At 64.6% G+C, this 18,863-nt stretch overlaps 2 protein-coding genes across 2 annotated transcripts; both read left to right on the forward strand.

Annotated features, from left to right (window-relative positions):
• The first annotated feature begins 13,361 nt into the window (after positions 1 to 13,361).
• LOC125128979 (myb-related transcription factor, partner of profilin-like) lies at positions 13,362 to 15,424 on the forward strand. Its single transcript, XM_047783114.1, has 2 exons — positions 13,362 to 14,602; positions 14,995 to 15,424. Exons 1-2 carry the CDS (start codon positions 13,848 to 13,850, stop codon positions 15,197 to 15,199), a joined length of 960 nt encoding a protein of 319 aa, XP_047639070.1. The 5' UTR covers positions 13,362 to 13,847; the 3' UTR covers positions 15,200 to 15,424.
• A 72-nt stretch (positions 15,425 to 15,496) lies between these two features.
• LY6D (lymphocyte antigen 6 family member D) lies at positions 15,497 to 17,163 on the forward strand. Its single transcript, XM_047783115.1, has 3 exons — positions 15,497 to 15,634; positions 16,306 to 16,404; positions 16,618 to 17,163. The coding sequence occupies exons 1-3, from the start codon at positions 15,583 to 15,585 to the stop codon at positions 16,851 to 16,853; spliced, it is 387 nt and encodes a 128-aa protein (XP_047639071.1). The 5' UTR covers positions 15,497 to 15,582; the 3' UTR covers positions 16,854 to 17,163.
• Positions 17,164 to 18,863: the final 1,700 nt, after the last annotated feature.

An 18,863-nucleotide genomic window follows, 5' to 3' on the forward strand; every position in this document is an offset into this window, starting at 1 on the left:
ATCCCCTGTGGGTGGATGGCAAAGGGCCCCACAACCGGGGCCCCGGGAAAGGGCACCAGCCAGTCCTGGGTGAGGGAGGGCCTGGAGGCGTGTGAGAGTCTCCCCTGCAGGCCGATGGGGAGGCAGCTACTCAGAGAGGGCTGTCGTGGGCCCTCAGCAGACTGTGACCCAGAGGGCAGCTGTGGTTCCTGGGGAGGGGACTGCAGCCCCTAGGAGAGAGGCTGGTGGCCCTGGGAGGGGACGGAGTAGATCTATGAGCTCCCGCTCCAAGACCCTGACTCAGGGCAGCCCACCGGGCGCAGGCTGTTTGCTGCACCGCCCTGCCAGGCACCCTCATCCTCCACGGTCCCTGAGCCTGGCCTGGAGCCCCAGGAGCCGCAGTTCAGCTCCCGTGGGACGTGGGGCTGTGCCTCTGGTTCTGTGCGGCCTGGGCCATCTGGCCCCAGGACCAGCAGCACCAGCACCCAAGGAGCTTGCTAGGAATGCGGAGTCTTGGGTCCCAGCCAGCTCTCCAAGGGGGAAGCACCATTTCACCAGAGCCTGGGTGGCCTCTGTACTCTCCACGTTGAGCCACGCTGGTCAAAAACTTCTGGCCTGTGGGGCCTCCGTGTCCCCATTCAAATGAGTCTGGTGTCTCCCTGCCCACCCTGGCCCTAGGGAGGGGTGCGGAGGAGACCGCTGTGTCCCCCAGACCCCAGGGGAGGGCCACGTCTCCAGGGCCCGCCAGAGCAGACTGTCACCCACAGACCAGCACGCCCGTGTCTCCTTTCCAGCTCAACCAGGGGCCTCGTGACAGCTGCAGGGACAGTGAGCCCGATGGCTTGGGACAGAGGGACAGGAAGAGAGGGGGCACAGGAGACCCTGTGGGAACCCCGGCAGCCCCTGGGGGTGGGGCAAAGGGCCCCCCCCCCAGCCGTATGAGTCAGGCTGGGCCGCCAGCCCAAGCTCATCTCCATCTAAATTACTAGGTCCGCAGGACGGAGAACCAGCCCTATAAAGACACCTGCCGCTGGCCGCTCCCCAGGCCCAGCTGATGGATGCCCCACGATGAAGCCACTCCTGGTGTTTCTGCTTCTGGCTGCTCTGTGCACTGACCTGGGTAAGGGACACGAGCTGGGAGGGAGGGGGACCGGCAGGTACCGGGCAAGGCTGCCTCTGGTCTGAGGCTCTGCGGCATCGGCCTGCCTGGGGGGCTTCTGGGGGCAGGAGGAGAGGCCCTGGGGCTGCTCCCTGACCAGCTGGACATGGGGACCTAGGGCACTTCCTCTGCAGGGGACAAAAGACCCCAGTGATGCTTCAGGGCTCTGGGCCAGGCAGTGGGACCTGGGTTCCAGCCATGGTGACCAACTGTCCTATTTTCTTGGGACAAAGGGGATTCCTGGGATGCGGGACACTCCACGCCGGATGTCAGGAGAAGGATTTGGTCACCCTCCAGTCCCAGCTCTGGCCCTGCCTGATGACCTGGCTTTATGACCTTGGTCAGGAGTGCCTGCTGCTTTTTGGGGTCACCGGAAATGGGGCCTGGGGAGTGGGTGATTCAGCTTGTGCTTGTCAGCTGAATAATTACCATCCTCGACTTCCGCTGGGCTTGGTCGGGGTGCGGGGCTGGGGTGGAGCCTCCAGCCGTCTGGGGACACCCGGGGTGGGGGAGAGGGAAGAGGAGGGGCCTGCAGCGGGAAGGGGGCCCTGCCAAAGGAGAGCTGGGTGCAGAGGTGAAGAGCAAGGGCTGGAAGGCCCCCGGAGGCCCTGCTCAGAGCACCCCCCGCCCATGGTCCGGGTGGAGCTGTGGGAGAGGAGAGGGGAGCCGGCTTGGCTTTGCTGTAGGAGGCTGACACTGGACACCTGCTGGGGAACTGGCCACTGCTCCCGGGCACTGCTCCTGGCTCTTTGGAGTATTCACCTATTAGTTCCCGGCACAGCCCAAGGATACAGGGACTAACTGGACCCCTGTGGGGGAAACCGCGGCACAGTAAGACTCTTGTTCAGAGGCATCTCAGAGTGTCTCTTGGCCCCACCACCCAGGACTCCGCTGCACACAGGGCACTGGGAACGGCCGGGGTCACCCTCAGACGGAGGGGCCTGTTCTTCTCCAGGAGTTCCAGAACTCTGAGCAGCCTGGGGTGGGGGCTCCAAGGGTCTGCGCTTGACCCCCAGCTTTGCCCCGGCTGAGCCACAAGCGCCTTGACGCTTCACGAAAGGGTCAGCTTGGCATCAGCTGACCTACGTGTGCCAAAGACACCCCCACAGGGCACCCCCCACCTGGTGGAGAGGGGACCTTTCCTGCAGCACAGCCCCCACTGCCAGCCAGGCAAGGTGCCCCTGGCTTGCCCACCTGCCCGCCTGCCCTGTCACAGCTCCTGAGCCCTCACAGCCTGCTCTCCGCTGGCCCGGCCCCACCCGCTGCACCTTCGGCAAAGGGTCTTTCCCCCGACAACGAGTACAGACCCATCCATCCGTCCAGGCGCGGCTGCCGGCTGTGGCCCCAGGAAGCCTCCCCGACGGCACCGCCTCCGTCAAGTCCCTGCTACCTCTGGATCAGGTGCCCACAGAGTGTCAGTCGCACGCTCTGCTCCATCCCGCCCGGCTACACACTGCACCTGGGTGGCCACCCCCGGGCAGCCTGCGGGGTCTCCAGGCCAGGTGCTTCATCCTGGTTTCCTTGTTGGCAGGACTGGACAGGCCACAACCGCATTCGGGGGTGGCCAGGACCAGACCTTTCGCTGCGGACGCCCCACTGATCAGCCTGGAGTGGGGTCACTGGCCCCAGGCACAAAGGGAGACCTTGCCTTCCTGTTAGAAACAGCCTTAGCACTGACTGTGTGCAAAGTCTCGGGACCCGAAGGCTCCAGGCAGCATCCGGGCCGGAGCCCCGGTGCAGGCTGGAGGGGCAGGAGCCAGGCTTTGTGCAAAGCTGACCGGCTTCAGCCGCCACTGATCCTTTCTTGTAGGTGAGGCCCTGTGGCCCGGAGGGCCAGTGGGCCACGCTGGTCACTGCCACCAGATCCCGAGCCCCTCAGCCCATCCCAGGGGGCCAGGAACACCTCTTCAGGGAGGGAGGAGAGCAGGCATGCCCCCCCCCACCAGGCCGCCCACCCCGATGGCTGCCAGAGCCCCCAGCCCGGACTGACCCTGGGCCTGCGCTTCCTCCCCCAGCCCGGGCCCTGCGCTGCTGTGGCCGGGAGCCCCGCGAGCCGCTGGTGGCACGTGCCCCACCCAACAAGTATTGTGTGGTTTCTCAGGGCAGTGAGTACCCCCCACGCTGGCCTCTGCCACCCCATCACCCCACAGCGGGGCCTCCCCCGGGGGGCTGAAGGGGCGGGGACCACAGCCTTTCTGTGCAACACTCACACGTCCACACCAGGGCCCGGGAAGACGAAACCTTTCAGCAGCCCCATGGCAGTGTCACGGCAGTGTAACGGCAAGGCCCCAACGTGGGCCTCCCAGCTCAAGCCCACGGGAGGTGTTTGGGTGGGAGGGAGCAGGCGGTACTTGGATTTGGCAAGAGGTGAGCACGGAGGGACGGTGATGCCCGGAAGGCCTGGCCTTGATCGCGGCCCCGCAGGGCGGCCTGGCCAGTGTGCCTCCCCCACTCCGGGCCTCGCGCCACGCCCCAGGGCACCTCCCAGTGCCGGTGCTCCAGCCCGCCTTTCCCCTCCACCTCGGGGAATTGCCCGGGGCCCCCACGCCCCCAGCGCAGGCCCACTCCTTCCTCCTCCCTCCTGGGACACCCCCTCGGGTTGGAGCGCTGAGTCGGGCTCATGGTGACAGGGACAGGCAGGGTCGCCTGGTGGGGGTCTGCTCAGAGTGCACAGCTGGGCAGGAAGGGGTGGCAGGGATAGGACAGGGGCCGAAATGAAGGGGTCCCAGGAGCTTCTGCCCTTGGGGGGAGGACGCTGGTGGGGGGAGGGCCAGGCCTGGGCGGCTGCGTGGGCAGCACCTCCTTCTCCGCAGGGGGGGTGGGCACGGTCTCCTCTTGCAGTGGCCCCAGGCCCTCCTCAAGCAGCAGGGCAGCCTCAGCCGGAGCCCACCCTTTGGCCTCCCATCCCCCGTCCACCGATGACGAGAGGCCCTGGCAGCTGGGCCTCATTACAGGGGGACCCCCACGAGACCATGCTGGGGTCTGTCTCCCCCCACCCCAGGGGACCATGAGCCTCGGCTCAGCCCAGAGATGCTATGCGGGAGCAGGGCACCCCTAGTGCCCCACGGACCCTCCCCTGTCTGTCAGGCAGAGAAAGATCCTGCCTAGAGACCCTAGCCTGTCACCTTCTCAGGGGCCAGGGGACACCCCCCCTCCCGCTTCCGGCAGAGCCCCAGCTGCTGGGGCCACAGCCAGGAGCTGCCCCTCCCCTCAGGGACCTGGCAGATGGCTCCTGAGCACCCCGGCCCTGGTACCAGGCAAAGACCACAAGGTTCCCGGGCTCGAAGGGCCCGCTGGTGGGAGGTGGCCAGAAAACAGTGACCTAGAAGTGAGAGGGACCAAGGGGGCCCTGCTCTCCCCGGCGCTCCCAGCAGTCTGGGACCCCCCACGGGCTCAGCTCTTCCACCCTGGACGGGACCAGGCCCCCAGACAGCTCACAGCTCCATCCCCAGGGCGGGGGCTTTCCTCAGACGCCCCGCCCTCAGCCCACCGCCCGCTGTCCGTCTGCTGCATCTGTCCGTCCATCCACCTGGCTGGCCAGGCAGTGCTCCCTGGCCATGTCCTCTCTCTTTTTGGCCAAGGCCTTAGAGGGCACGGGCCTTCCCCGCACGGGTGGTGCCCCCTAAACATCGCCCCTAAAAACGAACATCCACTCAGACTGCTCTCAAGGCCACTCAAGCATGAATCCATCGAATGCCCTGTCGTAGAAACTGGTCCTCTTGGCGTCTACATTCTCTGGATGAGGAAACTGAGGCAGCTCGAGGGACACCCTCTGCCCTCTCTGCTCTCTGGTTCGGAGTCACTGTTTCCAGCCTGTTCCCAAGAGGACGTGCGGGAGGCAGCTGTCACACCGACCCAGCAGCCCTGGGCTCCGAGCCGTCCGTGCCCTCGTCTCGGGAACCCTGTGCAGCTCCCAGCCTCGCTGTGTGGGCGCAGAAGCCGAGCCAGCGACTCCATCACCTTCCCCTCCCCTTGGGGATGGGAGGCTCTGAAATCTGCCATCTGGGCTGCCTGTGTCCCTCCAACTCCTCACCCGCCATTTCCTAAGGCTTTCCAGCCCCCAAAAGGGACAGGGGTGAGCGCAGGGCCTGGCATTCCCTCTGGACCCCGAAACCCAGAAGCAGGAAGAACCTCCACACCTGTCAGAGGGCAGAGGAGAGCCCTGCCTCACTCCCTGGCCCCAGGGGTCACAAAGGAGCCTGGTCTGGGGGGAGATGGGACGGACTCCCTAGGGCCACAGGCCCCGAGATAGGACCCGAAGGCTCTGCACAAGCCCCTGGAGCCCAGAGGCAGCTGTGCCCGCGGTGGGTGCCGGTGGCCCCAGGCTGCAGGACTCCCGGGGAGAAGGCTGGGTGGGAGCGCACGGAGCAGGTGCCCATGGACCCGCGCCCCTCTCTCCGCAGCCTGTCCCAGCGGCGTCCTGGTCATGAAGTTCTGTGCCCCGACGTGCCCCAACAGCACCGTGACCTCCGACGGCCACACCCTCTCCGTCTCCTGCTGTCAGGGCAGCCAGTGTAACAGCAGCGCCGCTGCAGGCCTGCCGGGCAGCCTCGGGGCCCTGTGGGCCAGCACCTCGGCCAGCCTGCTGTGGGCGCTGCTCTGGGCAGCCTGGTGAGCCCACCCGCCACGGGCTGGCCCTGGGTCTTGCCTGTTCCTTCTCAGCCTGGACCTGGGCTGCACGGGAGCCATCTCCAGCTGGTGTGTCCCCACCCCCCGCACACCTTCACCCTGGCGGGAGGAGCCCGGTCCCCCTGTCACTCTGCCCTGCCTCCCCCCGGGCCACCCCAGCAACCCCCACCTCGGGGACCCCCCGATACAGGAAGACCTGTTACCCTCTCCTGGGCTCTCAGGGTCCTCTGATCACCCGTGATGGGAAGGGGGCCTCAATCGCCCCAGGACCCTCCAACCCACTCGAGGGCCTTGCTCTGGGGGCCCCTCTCCCTCAGGCCCTGTCTCGCAGGACCCCCCTTCTGTGCTCCACGGCCCTTGGGCCCCTCCAGCTGCCTCCTGTGCCAGGGGCTGAGGGCTGGGCTTCCCTCCGGCCCACCAGCCACACCTTCACCCACTGTCCGTGGGTCAGCTAGGGCGCTCATTCATCACAGACCCACGGGGCTTCCCTGGGGCTGACGGGGCCCGCCTCACAGGGCTGTCACTCTGGGGCTTGGTGTGCTGAAGTCTGGGGACCACCAGCCCCCCCACCAACCCCGCCTGCCCACCGTGGGGGAGAGCCGTGCGGACTGGGGGCTGGCCTACCTCCCACCCCCAGGATATAGAGGCAGAGGGAATAAAGCCAGAGCTGCTCTGAGCACGTTCTCTTGCGACGTTGAGACTGGGCAGGAAGGTTCTCGTCCCGGGAGGCGGGCGCAGGGCACCATACGAGCTGAGGCGGATCCTTGAGCACATGCTCGGGCGACGCAGAGCACTTTTTCCTAAGAAGCCAGCTCTGTCCCAAACCCCCTTGGCCAGGAGGACGGAGACGCTCTTCCAACGAATCCCAAGTAGGGGTGGACATGGCCCCCTACTAAGGACAGCTTCTGAGCCTGTGTCCCCCGCATAGGGGGTCAGTTCCACAGGCCCCTCCTGTCCCATACCTCCAGTCGGGGCACACCTGCCCCAGGGCTCTGAGTCTCCTCCCAGGGCCCAAGACCCCGCCTCTCCAGAAGTTTGAGACCCCAAACCTCTGTCCAGGGCCTTGCCTCAGGAACCCCTACCCGGCCTGAAGGGAGGAAGGCCTTCCTGTCCCCAGCAGCCACTTCTGAGGTCCCCTGTGCCTGTGATGGAGCTGAGGTGGCCACTCCGTTGGGGACCACGATGCCCCCAGGAAGTGCGGGGAAGCCGGGGGCCGGCCAGCAGGAGGCGCCCACCCTCTGTGGGACTTCGGGCCGCCGCTGTCCACACCTTGGGAGGTCTGGGGGACAAGACAGGTTGAGGGGGCCCTGCCTTGGCCCAGATGTCAGGATTCCCTCAAGGTCCCTGCGAGCCTTCAGCACGGTCGGCCTGCACGGCTAGGCCTGGGGCGCCAGGAAGAGGTGAGGTGGCCCTCCCAGCAGTGAAGCTGGAGCTCAGGATTGGGCCGCCCCACCCAGACTGAGCAGCTTGGGGTTTCTTAAGAAAAGTGGAAATTTCCCTTCTTGACTCTCCTGTCTGACGAACCTTCCACTGGGGCGGGCCCCACCCCTACAGGTCCCGAGGGAAAGCCACTGAGGGTGCCACGTGACACCCCAGGCCGCCTCCCCCCAAGGGCTTCTGCATTCAGAGGCTGGGGAGGGGCAGGGAGGCGGTCTCTGGACAGGACATTCTGCTTTCCTCACTCCCCATGAGGAAACTGGGCCCAGAGAGCTTTCCGTTTTTTTTTTTTTTCCCTGTCTTTTTGCCATTTCTTGGGCCGCTCCCGCGGCATATGGAGGTTCCCAGGCTAGGGGTTCAATCAGAGCTGTAGCCGCCAGCCTACACCACAGCCACAGCCACAGCCACACCAGATACAAGCCGCATCTGCGACCCACAGCACAGCTCACGGCAACGCTGGATCCTTAACCCACCGAGTAAGGCCAGGGATGGAACCCGCAACCTCATGGTTCCTAGTCGGATTTGTTAACCACTGAGCCACAACAGGAACTCCCCAGAGAGCTTTCCTGAGTCACTCCAGCCCCCAGCTCCTGATGGCAGAGTGGCTGGCACCACGGCCTGAGTTCTCAACAGACGCTCAGAGGGCCTACTGCAGAGCAGGGTCACGTGGGCGCTGAGATACCAGTGGCAGAGGAGACACAGGCCACAACCCGCAAACTGACAAGCAAACGTGGGCCCACGGGGAGGAGGTGGGGGCTGGAGGGCAGGCTCGTGGCTGTGATCCTGACCGTGGGAAGGTAGCAGGAGAGCAGGTGCAAAGGCCTGGAGGTAGGGACGGGCTGGAGAGACTTGGAGGAAACCCCAGCCGAAGCCCAAGGGTGGGCTGCAGATGCACCAGCAGAGCAGGGGCCCTGGAGCGGGATGAGGAGGGGGGTCCCACCCTGGACACCCCCCGCCCCACCACTGCTGGTTTAGGGAGGAACATTTTGGGATGGCGTGGGGGTGGGGCCGTCCATGGAGGGCTCAGGCTGTGACTTGCTATTCTTGAAATCCCCAAGGGAGGGCTGGGCCAGGGCGGGGGGTGGGGGGGCAGTGCCAAGGCAGCTGGAGCTCCAAGAGCTTGGGAGCCGCGGGCAGCTTTGGGTTAGACACCCAGACTGGCAGTCAACAGGGTCAGCGCCAAGACCCCCAGTGCCCTGGGGCTCACAGTTGGAGCTGCCTCCTCTGGGCACCGCCCCAGGTTTTCCTGGGCCTCCACGTGCCCACCCTGACCCTGCCCTGCCCTGCCAGCATACTCTGCTCCCAGGGGCCCCTGCTCCTTTCTCACACAACATCCTCGATTTAAGATGACACAAACTCCTCAATCCCTAAGCCCTTGCAACTGTAGCAATGAGCTCCTGCAGGCCCAGATAGGGAGCCACCTCCTGCCCGGGGGGCCTGTCCCCACCCCTAGAGCAGGCTGCAGCAACACGAACATGCAACCCCCTGGACCAGGACTGGTGCCAGAGCTGGGCCCCGGAGGCCACCAGGCTAAGCAGAGAGCGGCTGAGCTGGGCTGTTTCCACCTCAAAGCTCAACAGCTGCCTGAGGCTGGAGGAGCAGACTCCCAGTCTCCTCAGCTCCCTGACCGCCTGAGGACAGCGCGCCACAAGCTCCCAGCCACATGAGTGCACAGAGGCAACCCTGCCACCTTCTGTCACCTGTGCTCGGACCAGCACTGGGCGCCTGGTCTGTAAAATGCAGGGTTTGGATAGAGGCTGTCCAGGCCCAAAACCTGGGTCTGACCAGAAGAACAAAGCCCTCTCCTGCACGTACTCAGGAGGACAAGGGGCCCGTTTCCATGGCTCCATCAGCTGGTCCCCAAAAACTTTTCTGAAAAATGTTCAGTTGTCTTGGCCGTGTTTTAGTGGGGCTTAAAAAATGGTAGCACCAAACAAGGGGCCAGGGGACAAAGTGACTAGGGTGGAAGGTGGCCCAGGAGAAAGGAATTTGCTCTGCTCCATGTGGAGGTACTGGGACCAAAGGCGGACAGACAGACAAGCAGAGCACATGGTGTACATTAGACGCTCATTCTCCTCTTAAAGGTTAGGGTTGAAGTTGTCCTCCCGCCCCCCCACCCCCGTCGACGGAGAATCTTGAGCAATAAGAGTGTCTGCATGTCTGTTGTTGCAAATCCCGGGATGCCTGCCGCCCACGTGCAGACCTAAGGCTCTCAGAGCCCCACTAGGTTTCACTCTGGGGTCTTTGAGAATTACTGCTTTTTCTTGTCATGGGCAGGTGAGTGTACAAATGAGAAAGAGATGAGGAGCGAGGCGATAGAAAAATGTCACTGTAACCATCTCCTAGAGGATGCGGAAGTGGTATGAGCAGAAGAGTTGATGGATGAAGGAAAAGATGGATGCGTGGATGGATGGATGGATGGATGGAGGATGGATGGTGGATGGATGGAGGATGGATGGATGGATGGATGGTGGATGGATGGAGGATGGATGGATGAAGGAACAGATGGACACATGGATAGGTGGATGGATGGAGGATGGATGGGTGGATGGATGGATGGATGGAGGCTGGATGGATGGATGGATGGAGGATGGATGGAGGCTGGATGGTGGATGGATGGAGGATGGATGGGTGGATGGATGGATGGATGGGTGGATGGAGGATGGATGGATGAAGGAACAGATGGACACATGGATAGGTGGATGGATGGAGGATGGATAAGGGAACAGATGGATGCATGGATGGATGGAGGCTGGATGGGTGGATGGATGGATGGAGGATGGATGGATGAAGGAACAGATGGACACATGGATGGGTGGATGGATGGAGGATGGATGGATGGATGGATGGAGGCTGGATGGTGGATGGATGGAGGAACAGATGGACACATGGATAGGTGGATGGATGGAGGATGGATGGAGGCTGGATAAGGGAACAGATGGATGCATGGATGGATGGAGGATGGATGGGTGGATGGATGGATGGGTGGATGAAGGAACAGATGGACACATGGATAGATGGATGGATGGAGGATGGATGGATACGGGAACAGATGGATGCATGGATGGATGGCTAGATGGACAGACTGATGGATGAATGGAGGATGGATGAATGGAGAGATGGACATGTGGACGACAGGTGGATGGCGACAGACGGCTGGATGCAGGCATGATGAGAGATGGGCAGATGGCTGAGTGGATAGATACGTGGGAGGTGTTGGGAGCAAGTGTGGGCAGAGGGGTGGGGAAGAAAGTGGGAAGGGCCCCGTGGTCACTCCCCCAGGATGCAGCTCACACCTCGAGGGCTTCTCCTCCATCACCCCGATCCCCGCATTCCAGGGTCTCTCGGGGACACAGCCAGAGCAACTGGCAGTCAGGGCCCATGTGGGCTCTGTGGAGGGGTGCCCAGTGCTGGTCCTGGGTGCGGGTGTGAGCAGGGGTCCTGTGAGGCCTCTCGGGGAGTTTGTCTCTCTTGGTCCTCAGAAACCTAGGGCTCCAGCCCAGCCATGGGAACAGGCTGCGCCTCAAGGCAGAGGGCTGGCCACGTGGTGACTCCCTAGATTTGCAGTCTGGCAGAGCCCGGAGGAGGGGCTCCAGCTGCGTGAGAGGCCAGCACAGAGGGGCAGAGCTGGCCTCGAACCCCAGCCCCCAGCCCCCAGCCCCGCCCAAGGACACGAGCAATGGCAGGGGACACGTCTCTAGAGAAGGGTCCCTGCTGGGAGCCGTTCGCACAGGTCTGCCTGCTGACAGAGTCCGGGAGACCGCGGACCGCAGACCGCACAGCACACAGCATGTCTGGGAAAGCGACGGTCCTGCTGCGTCTTCTCTGCCTGCTTCTGCTGTTCATAAAAACTGCGAGAGCTGGGAAATTGCTGTCGAATTAAGTTCCCCGAAAAAAGACCCCAGGGAGGGTAAACGTCGGGGCTTGGTGTTTCCCTGCGGATTCCCACCACCCCCTTGTTCTGTGACCTTCGTGCACGTCTGAGTTCCCTCCCTTGTTTCTGTACAGACCCTGATAGAATGCTTTCATATTTAGTCCGTTCCTGTTTAACCTGCGGAAATCCCTGGAGACAGAGGAGAGGCTCGAGGCACAGGTCTCTCCATGCTCCAGCAGGTAGCTCTCTTCTATGCTAGAGACTGGTGGATGAATAGGATGGCCACTGCGCTGCAGTTATAGAACAACTTGTGTGGTTTGCAGCAGGTGATTGAATACAGGTCAGGAAATTACCTGCTTTCAGTCAATTGTCTATTGCTGCGCCAGGCCTGCCGGCCCAACCCTAAGAAGTGTCGGTGCTGTGGTTTCTAGTTCTATAAGAATCAAATAACCTTTGATAGATATGATTAACCTTTCCTCAAGGAACATAGTCTGGCCTTAGGTTTTAGACACAGAAACAGTCTTAAGTATGAAGTTAGTAAGTTCGTCCTTTTGCAGCCCACGAAGTGAGCGCATCACCACGAATGCACTTAATTCTGAAGAGTCAAGTGGGAAGCACAAAAAAGAGCATTGTGTCCCCAGATGCGCCTGGTCATGCGCCGGGTCATAAGGTAACATCTGACGGAGTGGAAAGTTAAAAAATACCACCAGATGTATGAGGCATGACAGGTGCCAAAGGAAAGTGGAAATGGAGCATGAGCTTGGTTGATCCAGGTAACAAACGAGCAGCCTGCAGAAGCATCGGGTCTGTGTCCACTCCTTCTCCGGCGCCGCTCGTCCTTCCAGAGGCCCCGGTTCGGCTGGAGCTGGCCTCCGGCAGGTCCCCAGGATGAGAGAGAACAGGTGGGGCTGTGCCAGGCCCTGGGAAGCAGATGCGGGAAACCCACGTCTCGGCCGCGGCCCTGGGTGCAGCGGTGGCTCTCCCAGCAGGCGGCCTGGGTGTGGGGAAGAGCCCCAGGAGCAGGGGGCAGGCCCACTCACTCCCATGCGCTGGCTGGGTCACCCGGGGCCAGGTCCCACCCTCCCTGTGTCCTCTGAGTGTGCAGGTGTGTGACTAAAGGGAACAGAGCAGCCCGAGGGGGACACCGCGTCACTCCATGGCCTGACTCATGGGGCCTGGCTGGGAAGGAGAGAAACAGAGAGAAGCAGGACCCAGAGGCCATGCACGGGCTCGAGGCCAGGCCCTGGCTCTCTTGCCGTGCTGCCCTTCCCCGTGCCACCTGCTGGAGCTTCCCCCGCCCTCAGCCCCGGGACCCTCAGCCTCCCTGGTCGTCAGGTTCCCAAGGCGGATACACGGAGCATCATCACGTGTCCATCCCGTCCCCTCCCCCCAGCCAGCTGGGGTCCCCAAGGGCTGGACCCCAGCTTTCCTCCCTGTCTCTCTTCTACCCTCTGCGCCTGGCACAGCACAGGTCCTAAAACTCTGTTGAAGGGACAAGAGAGGGGGGTGCATGGGGCACCTCAAGGTGGAGGGAAGTTTGGGGTGTAGCTGGGGCCTGCGCCGCCCCAGGGGTGACCCGAAGCTTGAGGTTCGGAGGTGCCCAGACCAGGCCTGACTGGCCCGCCCTGGTGCCCCCCCATCAGCCCAGGGTGGCCCGGGGCTGGGGGGAGGGGTTTCCCAAGGCTGCGCTTTCACTTCCCGAAGGCCTGGGGTGGCCGCTGGGTCACAATGAACCAGGCACCTCCCTCTCTGGGCCACACTCCCGCTTCCTGTAACCTTGGTGGCCCTGACAGCGGGAGGTCTGGGCCTCCGTCCCTGCCCCCCACCACCCGGCCTGAGACCAGGGGGGCCGGGCAGGAAGGCAAGGTGCGGGGAGGGGGCCTGGCAGGAAGACCCTGGCCACGGGCAGAGGCCCAGGCTTGTCTTGGAGCCTGACTTCCTGGCTAGCTAGGTTCAGGAGCAGGCAGGGCCGGGGCGGAGGTGGCAGTGTCCTGGCCCCCCCCACCCCTTCGTGGCCCCTCCCGGGAGTCATGGCTGCCGTACAGTCAGTCTAGGGCCCTGGGGCTGGGTCGGAGGGCTCGGGTTCCGGAAGCAGCAGGTCTCTCCAGGCTGTGAGGGAAGAGGGACAGGAGGGGCCGGTGGTGACAGAGAGAAGTGTCAGGTTCTGCCCATTCACCAGTGACCTGGTGCCAGCCCGGCCTTCTCTGGCCCTGGTGTTGGAAGGGGACCAGTTTCAGGGCTCCTCTCTCCATGGAAGCTCCTCTTTGCCCTGAATCCTGGAGCCTGCTTCCAAGATCATGGTCAGGTCACTGCCTGCAGGAAGCCCTCCCTGATTGTACTGTCCTCAGACCCCCCCCCCGGTTCTCCGTCAGCTCCTGCCGCTAGAATCACCCACATTCTCCCACAAGCCAAGTGTGTCTGGGGTTGAAGTCTCTGCTAGAAAAGCCCCCAGGAGAGGCACTGCACATCCTCACGGGCGGCTCTGCCAAGGGCCAAGGCCTCCTTCCCCACCTCTGCCTCCAGGGCACACGGCCACAGCAAAGCCCGAGGTGCCCCGTGGAGGTGGGCTGGGGGTCCAGAGGTGCCCTCCAGGCCCTCCTGCAGGGGCCCCCTGCCCAGACCTCGGCTCCCACTCGGCCCCACATCCCTGGATCCTGCAGCTCCCCTGGGCCCAACAGGAAATCCAATCCTCCAAACCAGTTTTTCCAGAAGCTTCCATGCCCCCTGGCCCAAGTGAGTCAGCCTTCCCCACCTGCCACCCCCCACCCCATGCCAGTCACCACCCTGGCACTGAGCCCTGTGTCCCGCTTCCCAGGGCCTCATCAGCACCCTGCCTCCCCCCTGTGGCTGAGGACTTGTGGGGGGGCCTCCGAGCTCAGGGCATTTTCTCTGGGTCAGGGTGCGGGGAACCCCCACATTATCTGCCTCGTCCATCCCGAACCCAGAGACACTCAACAAGCCCCAGGGACCAGCCAGCCAGACCGGCAGCCTCGCCAGGCTTGGAAGGCTGATGTGGGGCCACCGGGGACTCCTGCCTCCCCCTCTGCCCCCCCAGGACCGGAAGGCACAGAAACCCCCCCTCCCTGCTCTGGGCGGGTTCCGCGGTGCAGTAACTGCTTCAGGAGGGGCAGCGCTTCTGGTGGCTGCTTCCGGCACTGCGATGCAGGCCTGACCTCCCACCTGGGAGTCAGCTCGGGAGCCGGCTGGCGCAGGGGCTGCCAGGAGGAAAGGCCAGGGCTCTGTACCCCAGACCTGAGTGGCCGAGCCTGTGCTCCGAAGAGCCTTCGGCTGGCTCTGACCCCCACGCTCCGGCCCAGGGCCGCCCTCTCGGCAGCAGGCGCACCCCCACCAGACCTTCTGGAGTGTGTCTTCAGCAGGGACAGCTGCTGGCACAGCCCAGGGTCAGTCTCCACCTGTGTCCTGGCCCCACTCACTGCCATCGTGACCTGCCAGGCAGGGACCCGTCAGGGCCTCTGTGGGTCCCACCACACCGTCCAGCAAGGTCTGCCCGGCGCAACTGAGAGGTAGTGCGGTCACGGGGCCGGCAAGCAGTCTTGGAAACCGGGTTGGGGTATCAAGGGAAGGAGGCCCACATGCTCACTGGCCCGGGTCCCTCCTGTGAACACGGTGAGAGGGGGCAGTGGGGGTCTTCTGGCCGGCACCCCCCAGCCAAACCCGCCCGGCCTGGGCGCGCACACGGACTTCCGGCAAAGCAGACACAGAGCGCCGTGGTCCCAGAGCAGGGTGGGGGCAGCTGCTGGGGCAGGGCCGGCGAGGAGCAGGCAGAGGGGGCCTTCGATTGGGAGGTGTCCTGGGGCCGGGAAAGGTGGGAGGCAGGTGCTCAGGAGTGGAGTCTTGGCCCCCAGGCCACCCTTCCCCCAGCAGCCCAGCCCCTGTCCCTTCTCCTCCGCCCCAGGCCCTGCTGGACTTCACCTCCCCCGCCCGGTCCATGCTCACCACTTCCGGCACATCCGGCATCCACGCCCCACCCGCGGCCTCGTCCAGCCCCGCTCCCCAGGTCCAGACATCTCAGTGGATACTTTGCTTCCCTGGGGTCCTTTCTCAGGGCCCCTGGGGGTCGACCTAGCAACCCTGAACGCAGGGCGAGCACCTCCTCCTGACCCCGGCCCTGGGGCAAGTCGCCGGGCACCCCCAGGGCACTGGCACAGGCTCAGGATGGTGACCCTATCTGAGAGTGGGAGTGGAAGGCCAGAGACCAAGGGACCAGGGCTGGGAAGGGGAGAGAAAAAGGACAGGGCAGTGGGCTGCAAAGTCAGCTGAGGACTTCTTCCCGGGGGAGGTGGTCCCCGGCCCTCGGGGAGGTGGTGGGGGTTGGGGGACAGCGCTGAGATCCCTCCAGCTGGCAGGGCAGGGGTGTGCTGGGCTGGAGGGCGTGGGCCAGGCAGGATGGGGCAGATCCCCGTCCGCCCCTCCCCCAGAGCCTGTGCCAACTATAAGGCCTCCAGCGAGGAGGGGCCCCCACTGCTCCCAGAGACACCCCGAGATGAAGACAGCTCTGCTGTTCCTTGTCACACTGGCTGTGGCCGCGGGGCCAGGTGAGGGGCTGGGCAGGGGCTGGGGATGGTGGGGGTGGCGCGGACCCTGGAAGCCTGGAGTTGCTTTCCCTAGGCTCAGAGAACCTGGCGTTGTGGGGGCCTAGATCAAAGGGAACCCCACATCATAAAAGTGTGGAATCACAGACTTACAATATTCAGACCGGAGACTCTTAGGATCAACGGCGAGAATCAGATATTCTGAGAGGGAGGGACCCCGGGACTCGTCTCAGGCTGCCTCTCCCCAGGGTCCAGGCTCTGGTCCTCCCAGACCAGCCCTTCCTCCCACATGCTCAGTGTGGCTGAGCTGACAGCCCTGGGGCCCTGACTCAGCCTCAGGCCCTGGGGTCCTGGGAGCTGCTGCCAATCCCAGGGCTCTCTGAGGCCCCTGGAGAAGGGCCATCAGTGCCCCCATATGGCCACCTTCTCACCGGTCCTCTAGAAAAGCCAGGCACTGGGCAGCTCCTCCAGGGACCGTGCCCTCCTGCCTCCCAGGGCTTTGTGCCACACAGGAGCCCTGGCAGGAATCAGGGGCCTCAGAGGGGACAAGCCTGGGGCAGGGGTGGCAGCAGGCTCTCTCCAGGAGGGGTCTTTTCGGGCAGTAAAGCCAGGCCTCCCTGTCTCCCTGGGAGGTCTCCCTGGGGCCCGCTGAAACCACACACCCTCACCCCCAGCCCAGGCGCTCCGCTGTCACGTGTGCACCAGCACTACCAACTGTAAGAAACCTCAAGCCTGCCCAGCCAACGCCAACTTCTGCAGAACCACGACCAAGGGTGAGCGGGCCGGGAGAAGGGGAAGGGGCGCTGTCGGACGCCCCGGGCTCTGTCAAGGCACCCCAGGGCTTGGAGGGCCAGCCCTGGGGCGGTTGGTGGGAGTGAGCTTGGTGACGGCTTGGCGAAGGGAGCTGGGACCTGGGACCTGGGTGCCATGGGGTCCCAGGGGCTGCCTGGCCTGACCGCGCCCCCCCCGCCCCATCCCGTTCCCAGTGGAGCCCCTTTCCGGGAACCTGGTGGAGAAGGACTGCGTGGACTCGTGCTCGCCCACGCACAGCATGCAGGGCCAGGTCAGCAGCGGCTCGGCCACAACCCTGTGCTGCCAGAGCGACCTGTGCAACGAGAAGCTGCAGACCTCCGCGGCCACCCGCACCCTGCTCACCAGTGCCACCCTCGGCCTGGCGCTGGCCCTGGGCCTCCTCGCCCTCCTCTGGGGCCCAAGCCTGTGACCCCCGGGACCAGGGGCCCTACCCCTTCCTCTCGCCGGCCAGGACGGGGGCTCGGGCGCCCTGGGCTGGGGCCTCCATCAGAAGGTCTGGAGCCCAGTGGTTGCCGTTGTCATTGTCACGGGGCGTGAAGCGATGATGGCTTGGAGCCACCCCTCCCCCAGGACGAGAGGACCTGCCTCCGTGAGCAGCGGGGCCTCAGGGGAGGGGACAGAAGGCGTTCTGTTCCCTTCTGGTTTCATATGCACTCTGTCTGCTTCCCTTTTATTTTTCTACTCAACCCCCTGCATAAGAATAAACGGTTGAAAACGAATGGGGTCCTGTCTGTGCTATTCCGGGAGCAGAGGGGGTGGGGCCATCCAGACACACAGGCCCTCCAGTCCCAGGGCTTGTCACCAAGGCCAGTCTTGGCAGCCTGCATGGCGCCTGAAGTGTCACCCCTCACCCTCGCTACAGGGGCGGGGTCGGGGGGGGTCCCTTGCCACCTCCTCTGCAGCCCCAGGAGAGCAGGCCCTCCTGGGGGAGGCCTAGGTAGGCGCCCTGGGGAGAAGCTTGTGTGTGGAGCGGTGATGATGGCCAGGCAGCCACCTGCCTGCCTGGGACCCCCTGGTGGAACCCCTCTGGACAGGGCCGCAGGCCCACCCTGCCAGCCCCTCCCTGGCCCCTCACGTCCAAGCCCCAGCTGGTGACCAGGGTCCCACCTCGTCCTGACCAGGTGACCTTAAGCAAGACCCCCTACTCCCCGGAGCCTAGGACTCCTCCGCGTGCCCGTGGCGCCCACCTGCGGAAGGCAGCGTGGTCCAGTGTCACCTGTGGCGGAGGTCGGGGGCCCCGGCCCCTCTACCGCCTGCAGGTCTCTCCCGCCCCGCGCTCCCAGGGGCTGTGATCCGACCTTGGCTCCTGCGGAGGCGGGAACCCTCCGAGGACCAGCATGCCCCCCGGTGGCCACCGGAGAGCCGGGCGTTGGTACCAGTGGCCCTGCGGGGCTGCCTCTCCCTCGCTTGAGCGCGCACCACGCCCTCCGGCTCCCGGGGCAGAGAGTGGAAAGGCCGGGTCGGAGCCGCTGGCCGCGGGGGTCAGGCGGAGAGGCAGGGGCGCACAACCCTCCCGCCGCCCCGCGATGTCCCGCAGCCATCTGGCCTCCTGGCCGGGCTTGGCATCCAGAGTGGGGGGCGGGGGCGGGGACTTGCACCTGGGGGAGGGGGCTGGGGGGGAGGGGAGGGCGCTCTGCGTGGGTCCAGCTCCAGACACCGGGAGGAAAGTGCTTCCTGGGGCCAGAGTCCCGCCAAGACCACTTGCCCCCACCGCACCCCCACCCCAGCCAAGGGTGCAGCCAGCAAACTGCAGGGCGGAGGGAGGCGGGTGCTCGACCTGGGGTCAGGGCGGCGGCCGAGTGACCATCCCTAAAGGCACAGCCGGGAGCGGGGAGGTACCAGCGAATTCCCTCCCGGGAGAGCCCGCAGTCCCCTGGGGCTGGAGCAGCGTCTGCGACCCCACAGGACCCCAGACTGGAGGTCACAGGTTGCAGGGCCATCCTCCAGGACAGTTGCAGCTCCCCCCCCATCACCCCCCTCCCGCTGGCTCCCGCCCAGACTCCCAGGCTCCCAGGCTCCTGGCCGCCTCTCTGTGACCCCACTGGGCAGCCCAGCCACCCCTTCAACCGTCCTAGACCCAATCTGACCCCAACCCCGATCCTAACCAGGTCCCTCCACAGGTGACAGGCCAGGGCCTGGGTCTGCAAAGATGAGGGCTGGGCTGCCCCAGACCTGTGACTGTCTGGAGGGGTGGCCCCTGCCTTCCCTCCCAGCAGCTCTGAAGGAAGGGCTCCCCCTGCCGGAGCCCCAAGTCCAGAGCCTGCACAGGGATTTCCAAAGGCCAAGGCCAGAAGCTGTGCTGGGAGCTGAGGGGCTGATGGCCTCGTGGGTCCAGTGCTGACTCTCCTGGTCCATCTGGGACATCACGGGGCAGCTGTCTCTTCTCTGAATAGAAAGGTTAAAAGCAACCAAGCACCAA

Source organism: Phacochoerus africanus, chromosome 6 (genome assembly GCF_016906955.1).
Source record: "Phacochoerus africanus isolate WHEZ1 chromosome 6, ROS_Pafr_v1, whole genome shotgun sequence".
Taxonomy (NCBI): Eukaryota; Metazoa; Chordata; class Mammalia; order Artiodactyla; family Suidae; genus Phacochoerus; species Phacochoerus africanus.

Coding starts and splice junctions, on each gene's coding strand:
- LOC125128979 (XM_047783114.1), top strand. CDS start 13,848: ATGCCAGTCACCACCCTGGCACTGAGCCCTGTGTCCCGCTTCCCAGGG. Junction 14,603..14,994: donor CTGCCCGGCGCAACTGAGAG/GTAGTGCGGTCA, acceptor CCTCCGCCCCAG/GCCCTGCTGGACTTCACCTC.
- LY6D (XM_047783115.1), top strand. CDS start 15,583: ATGAAGACAGCTCTGCTGTTCCTTGTCACACTGGCTGTGGCCGCGGGG. Junction 15,635..16,305: donor GGCTGTGGCCGCGGGGCCAG/GTGAGGGGCTGG, acceptor CCTCACCCCCAG/CCCAGGCGCTCCGCTGTCAC. Junction 16,405..16,617: donor CTGCAGAACCACGACCAAGG/GTGAGCGGGCCG, acceptor TCCCGTTCCCAG/TGGAGCCCCTTTCCGGGAAC.